At 61.7% G+C, this 7,018-nt stretch overlaps 2 protein-coding genes across 6 annotated transcripts in view; one reads left to right on the top strand and one right to left on the bottom strand.

The window, feature by feature from the left end:
- Sugp2 (SURP and G patch domain containing 2) overlaps positions 1–7,018 on the bottom strand; it is a 26,788-nt gene that overhangs the window by 19,401 nt on the left and 369 nt on the right. The window lies entirely within an intron of this gene.
- Positions 653–7,018, top strand: part of Armc6 (armadillo repeat containing 6) — a 16,505-nt gene continuing 10,139 nt past the window's right edge. Inside the window, exons 1-7 of the mRNA XM_013028395.1 lie at positions 653–736; positions 1,869–2,008; positions 2,691–2,773; positions 4,464–5,037; positions 6,258–6,403; positions 6,555–6,686; positions 6,880–7,005. Coding sequence (XP_012883849.1) covers positions 1,888–2,008; positions 2,691–2,773; positions 4,464–5,037; positions 6,258–6,403; positions 6,555–6,686; positions 6,880–7,005 — 1,182 coding nt within the window. The 5' untranslated portion in view covers positions 653–736; positions 1,869–1,887. The remainder of the gene's footprint in view (positions 737–1,868; positions 2,009–2,690; positions 2,774–4,463; positions 5,038–6,257; positions 6,404–6,554; positions 6,687–6,879; positions 7,006–7,018) is intronic.

The raw sequence follows: 7,018 nt of genomic DNA, 5'->3' as shown, positions 1-7,018 counted from the left end.
GGGAGGCCGGGCCCAGGCCGACCCGGGGCGCGTCGCCGTGCCGGGCGGGGTCACGGGAGAGGGCGAGCCCGAGCCACCCAGCAGCCTGGTCAGACGTCACCCCGGGACCCCCCTCCACCGTCCTTCACCTGAGTGGTGAAGGCCGTAAGGAAGCTTGTCAGGGAAGAAATACACTGTCTTTCCATTTTCACTGTTGTTATTGTTGTTGTTGTTGTTGTGTGTGTGTGTGTGCACGTGCACGCCAATACTAAGATTTAAATTCAGGGCCGGGGTACTGTCCCTTAGCTTTTTTTGCTCAAGGCTGGCATTCTACCACTTGAGGCACAGCTTACTTCCAGCTTTTTGCCGGTTAACTGGAGGTAAGAGTCTTGCTGCCGGGCACCCGTGGCTCACACCTGATATCCTAGCTACTCAGGAGGCTGAGATCAGAGGACCGCAGTTCAAGGCCAGCCCAGGGCAGGAAAGTTAGTGCGACTCCTGTCTCCAGTAAACCACCAGAAAACCAGAAGTGGCGCTGCGGCTCAGGTGGCAGAGCCCTTGCGTTGAGCAAAATTGCTCAGGAACAGCACCCAGGTCCAGAGTTTGAGCCCCACAAAGGACAAAAAAATAAATAAATCTTTCACACTTTTCTGCCTTAATCTTCAGATCTCAGCCTCCTGAGTAGCAAGGATGATAGGTATGAGCCACTGGTGCCCTGCCAGAGGTGGATTCTCAATGCAGTGCTTGCATTCCTGTGGTAAACAGATCTCAAAGTGTTAAAAGCGACTGAGGTGAGGAGGGCTGCCCCTCTGTTGGGCTTTTCACCTGTACTAGTGCTGAGGACCGATTTGTATCTGCGCACACCGTGGATGCAACCAAAGACATTTGCATCTCCCCAAAAGAGACGCCGTCAGTGGTCCCTACCCCTCCTCCCCGAGCACCGTGAAGCCACTGGGCATTTCCCATCAGCTGCACAGCCTCTGTGCCTGTCTGGTGTCACTCAGCACATCTCGCCCGTGTTCCATTCTTCTCACCGTGGAGGAATATTCCAGAGTGTGCACTCACTACCAGCTACATCCCTAGCTTCACCTCCACCCATAGGGGATTTGACATGCATGTTGCTTATTTATTTACTTATTTATTTTGCTGGTTCTTGGGCTTGAACTCAGGGCCCAGGTACTGTCCCTGCTTTCTTTTCTTTTTTTTTTTTTTGGTCGGTCCTGGGGCTTGAACTCTGGGCCTGGGCGCTGTCCCTCAGCTCTTCAGCTCAAGGTGAGCAATCTACCACTTGAGCCACAGAGCCACTTCCGATTTTCTAGCGGTTTATTGGAGATAAGAGTTTCATGGACTTTCCTGCCCAGGCTAGCTTTGAACCATGATCCTCAGATCTCAGCCTTCTGAGTAGCTAGGATTACAGGTGTGAGCCACCGGCGCCCAGCTCTGTCCCTGATTTCTGTGCTCAGGCTGGCACTCTACCACTTTGAGACACAACTTTACTCCCCATTTTCTGGTGGTTATTCAAGATAGGAGTCTCAGACCTTCCTGCCTGGGCTGGCTTTGAACCGGCATCCTCAGAGCTCGTCCTCCTGGGGAGCTAGGACGACAGGTGTGAGCCACCGGAGAGTGCCCAGACTACCTGTTTTTACTGAGATAAGGTTTCCCTGTGTGGCCCAGGCTGGCCTGTCCCTAGCCACACTCCTGCCTCAATCTGCCCAGTGTGTGTCACTGCCCGTGAGTCCTTCATCTTGGAGGCCTGAGTGATGTTGGGAGAGTCCCTTCCCCCCGATCTAAACAGTCATCGAGTCGGCCCCTGGCAGGGGCTCCCAGGCTGGTGACTGGAGCCTGGGAATGGCTGCCCCCCCCCATGACAGACCTCTCCCCCCTCCCAGCTTCGCACACAGGGGCAGGATGGCCTGTAAACGCATCACGCAGGACACTTTCGACGCGGCAGTGCGGGAGAACGTGGAGGAGTTCAGCATGGACCCTGAGGAGGCCGTGAAAGAGGCTGTGGAGCAATTTGAGTCCCAGGGTGGGTGGGGTGACACCCCCCATGCTGTGAGCAGCGCCGTGGGCCCCACGCACCCCGCAGCCTCACCCCACCCATGCCACCCTCTGGCCCCTCGTTGAGACATTGGCAGAGCTGGCCCTGCTCATGTGTGCAGTCACATCCCCAAAGGGGCCTTTGCTGGGCCTGGCACCCAGCACCGCCTGCCTCCCTGCCACCTGCACCCAGCTGCAGCTCGGATTAGCAAGGAGGGCATGCCACTGTGCAGACGGACAGACAGCAGCTCACACCAGGCCCAGCAGGAGAGACTGAGGGTGCCATGGCCTAGGCAGGGAATGCAGTTCACCTGGCACTGCTGGCAGGGGGGATGGGCTTCCAGGAACCTGTTCCTGCCCCCCCCCACCCCCCAGGCAGTGAGCTGGCCCTAGACACAGAGGGCAGTTTACCCTGGACAGGGCTGGGTGCGGCAGTCCGAGGGGCTGGGCCACAGGGGGCGGGAGCTCTGAGGTCAAGGCTGGGTGTCACCCCCCACCCCTGCTCTCAGCCCCAGGAACGGACTGCCCCCACCCGGCCTGCTGTCTGCCAAGGGCCGCTTTGTACCCGCTGTGCTCCAGCCCCAGGGGGATGGGAGTGGGAGCCCCTAGAAGGAAGGCTCCAGTGGAAGCAACCTGCACAGACTGGTGTCTGGTGTCCTCATTTCCTGCAGGGGTGGACCTGAGCACCATCATCAAGACTGCACTGAAAACCCCAGCAGACGGAGCCATGGAGCCCACGCACGGCGTCCTGCAGGTCTCCCTGGCCCCCGGGTCTGGCCCCGCCTCTCGCTCAGAGCTCAGCCTGCCCAGCCGCATCTCCACATCCACACTGGAGAGCAGCTGGCCTCGGCGTGGGACTCCGCGATCAGAGCTTGCAGCCCGTTCTGCGGGGAGTGGGGGTGGGCATGCCTGGCGGGATGGGCCACACCTGAGCTGTCACTTGTTCCCGAACTTGGCCCCTTAGTGTGGAAATATCTGTGAGTGGGCTTTCATCCAGAGATGGGAAAGAAGGAGGGGAGCCGGCACGCACTCTCCAGGGACCCCAGATGAGCAAGGCAGGGCCCCCCGGAGGTCAGTGGCCTTGCTGAGGGTCACTGTGTGGGGCAGTGCAGGAAGGCACCCGAATGGCTGAGCCCCAGGTCGCCTGGCCGGGGTCCCCGGGTCCCCCCCCAGTCATACGACAAAACCTGGCTTTACCCATATCAGTGTGTGTGTGAACGTGTGCGTGTGCACACGTGCACGCATGCACTTGGTCAATCCTGAGGCTTGAACTCAGGGCCTGGGCACTTTACCACTTGAGCCACAGCTCCACTTCTAGATTTTTGCTGGTTAACAGGAGATAAGGGTCTTGTGGACTTTCTTCTTTCTTGCTTGAGCCGGCTTCGAACCTCCATCCCCAGATCTCAGCTTCCTGTGTAGCTAGGATGACAGGTGTGATACACCAGTGCCCAGCCCTCTCTCCTCCCTCTCTCTCTGTTTCATTGTTTGACACAAGGCCTCACACTGCCCACTGGGCCAGCCCTGAGCCCCAGGGTGCCCCCCAACCCTCCGCTCATTGTTACTGCTGTATCTTGGGTTGTGTAGTTACCTCGGCGTTGAGGGGCAGTTCATCTGCTGGTCTCAGGGAAGCCGGGACCACAGTGTCCAGTGGCCCTGGGTTCCCAGAGTCTCAGGGGGCACTGAGACACCAGGCCCTTCTTCCCCTGTGTGTAGCCTCTGCTGCTACAGACTCTCCAAACAGAAGAGAGGGCTGGGCTGGAGCTTGGCGGTGCCCCAGGCCCTATGCGGCCTCCCAGCAACACAAGAGAAAGGAGGGAAGAACCCCCTCGGGGTTCAGTGGTTGCTCCTGTGACCCCAGCACTGGGGAGACAAGGCGGGAGGTCACGTGTGCCCGCCAGCCTGCGCTGCACAGAACCTGTCTCAGAAAAGAGCGCTGCCTTCTGGCTCACATGTCTAGTCATTCAGGAGGCTGAGATCTGAGGATTGCGGTTCAAAGCCAACCCAAGCAGGAAAAGTCTTATCTCCATTTAACCACCAAAAAGCCAGAAGTAGCTGGGTGCCAGTGGCTCACGCCTATCACCCTAGCTACTCAGGAGGCTGAGATCGGAGAATCGCAGAGAAAACCAGAAGTAGTGCTGTGGCTCAAGTGGTAGAGCTCTCGCCTTGAGCTTGAAGAGCTGAGGGACAGCGCGTAGGACCAGAGTTCAAGACCCATGACCAGCCAAAAAAAAAGCCAGATGTGGAGTTATGGCTCACCTGGTAGAGCACCAGCCTTGAGCAAAAAAGCCAAGCAAGTGGGTGAGGCCGAGTTCAAGCCTCCCTGTACAACACCAAAGTGTGCGGTGCAGACGCTGTGGGCTGGAACTTGTGCCAGTTCCTGTACTCTCCCTGGGGAGGGGACGGCACCTTGGGCCTCGCTGACCCCACGGCTTCTTCCTCTCCAGGCCCTGGAGGCCCTGCAGGAGTCCATGACCAGCTCCTGTCCCCAGGACCTGGGAGCCCGCCTTGCCAACTTCCGCCAGCAATGCCTGCAGCACAAAGCCTGCCGCTTCCTGGCCGCCCAGAAGGGGGCCTACCCTGTGCTCCTGGCTGCCTGCAAGCTGGCCTCTGCCCGCGGCCCCGACCTCCTGCTCCAGGCCCTGCACGCCCTGGTGGCGCTGATCGAAGGCCAGCCTGACCTGCTGGACGCCCAGGGCCTGCAGCTGCTGGTGGCCACGCTGGCGGGGAACGCGGACTCCACGGACCTGACCTGCACCGGGATCCGCTGCGTGCGCCTGGCCTGCCTGAAGCACGAGGAGAACCGTAAGGACCTGGTGAAGGCTGGCGTGCTGCCCCTGCTCACCGGGGCCATCGCCCGCCACGCCCGCCACGCCGACGTGGTCCGCGAGGCCTGCTGGGCACTGCGCGTCATGACGTTTGACGACGACGTCCGGGCGCTCTTTGGCCAGGCCCACGACCACGCCAAGAAGATTGTGCAGGAAAACAGAGGCCTGAAGGTGCTCATCGAGGCCACCAAGGGTGAGAGGCCACGGGGCAGGCGGGCAGGCCCCGCGAGTGACCCCGGGGTGAGCTGGGTAAGCGCATGCGTAGCTCACGGGATAAGCAGCTCCTGGCTGCAGTAGAGTCTGGACGGAGGACGGACCCAGGCACCGGAGGCTCCCGGCTTCAGTGGCCGCCTCCCGCTCAGTCCTGCCCCACCACACACAGCTCCCAGCCGAGGCCGCCAGTGTGCACAGGCCTGGCCCCACCCCAGGCCCTGCTTGGGGAAGACCGGGAAAGGGTGCGCCCCAAAGAGAAAATAGGAATGCCGGGTTGTGTTTTTCTCCCGGCATGGCACACACATGCCTACACACACTGGCACACATGCCTGCTGCAGGGTTTCCCCAGAAGCTTCCCACCCTTCCCGTCCGCCACACCCCAGCAGAGGCCTGACTCAGGGCAAGCTCACAGAAGATGCTGGAAGCACTTGCCTTCTCTGCTTGCCTGGTGGCCTGACGGGGGGATGGCCCTCCCCTCCCCCCTCCCCTGACAGGGGGATGGGCCTCCCCTCCCCTTCCTCAGCCTCCGCAGTTGCTGGAGAGGGGGGACATGGGGAGGGGACTCTTGGAGGCCTTGGCTTGAAATCAGCCACACTTCCCCAGCGGCAGACTAGCTCCATATGTCTTCCCCAAATATATTTGATTTGGGGCACACCTGTAATCCCAGATACTTGAGAGACTGAGACAGAAAGACCTCAAGTGCAAAACTACTGGGCTACTTGATAACATCCTATCTCAAAATCAATGCAAGCCGAGGGCTGGAGACTGCCCTGAAGGGGGAGCACGCTAGCAGGCTTGAGGCTTTTGTCTTGGATTCAAGCTAGTGTCACTGGAAAAAAGCGTGTTCCCGCAAGGGGGGGGGGGGGCACCTGGGACCACTGGAGCCCCCTGACAGCACCCCGCAGTGGGGCTGGTGGGACGTCCCAAGCTGTGTTGAGTAAACCTCAGCGCCCCTCTGAGCAGCCTCTGCCCCCGGCCTCCAAGCTGTGCCTCATTCAGGCAGGTCCCGAGTGTGCCCTGGGAAAGCCTTATTTCAGGGCAGGAAGATGGCCCGGGTGCTGTGTGCAGCCCCAACCCACATGTGTACTCCCCCCCCCCGGGCTGTGTGCAGCCCCCCCACGTGTGTCCCCCCACCCTGGGGCCACACCGCAGGCCCCGTGGCCCCAGGGCTCCAGGCCTGACCTCGCCTCTGCCCCGCAGCGTTTCCAGACAACCCTGGCGTCCTGAGCGAGCTGTGCAGCACCTTGTCCCGCCTGGCCGTGCGCAACGAGTTCTGCCAGGAGGTGGTGGACCTGGGTGGCCTCGACGTGCTGGTGACCCTGCTGGCCAGCTGCAGCGACCATCAGGTGGGAGAAGCCCACCCTTCCCTCCACACCCCTTCCCATCACTCTCCCGGCCCTCCACAGGCCTCGCCCCTCACAGGCCCCGCCCCCCGGGTCTCGCCCCCTGGGTCCCTCACCGAGGCCCCGCCCTGCTGCCTGGCCCCGCCCCGCACAGGACCTGGTGAAGCAGGTGCTCAGCGCCCTGCGGGCCATCGCGGGCAACGACGACGTGAAGGACGCCATCGTCCGCGCCGGCGGCCCCGAGTGCATCGTGGCCGCCATGACCCAGCACCTGGCCAGCCCCCAGGTACGGCACCCAGCTGGGCCCGGGGAAAGGGGGTGGCGCCAGGGACCAGTCCCACACCGGCCTGGGCACCGCTGGCATCCCGGATCCCAACCACGGCCCGAGTGCCTGGTCCGGACGTCCCACACCCCCCCCCGCGGTGTCCCCCTCCTCCCCGCCCTGGACCCCGAGCCCGTTGACACCACGTCTGCGGCAGGTGTGCGAGCAGAGCTGTGCCGCACTGTGCGTCCTGGCCCTGCGGAAGCCGGAGAACAGCCAGGCCATCATGGAGCACGGCGGGGCCCTGGCAGTGCTGCAGGCCATGCAGGCGCACCCACAGGAGGTCGGCGTGCAGG

This window comes from Dipodomys ordii, unplaced genomic scaffold (genome assembly GCF_000151885.1).
Source record: "Dipodomys ordii isolate 6190 unplaced genomic scaffold, Dord_2.0 Scaffold108, whole genome shotgun sequence".
NCBI lineage: Eukaryota > Metazoa > Chordata > Mammalia > Rodentia > Heteromyidae > Dipodomys > Dipodomys ordii.
Note: the sequence above shows the minus strand (reverse complement) of the source record. Positions and strands in the feature narration are given on the sequence as shown.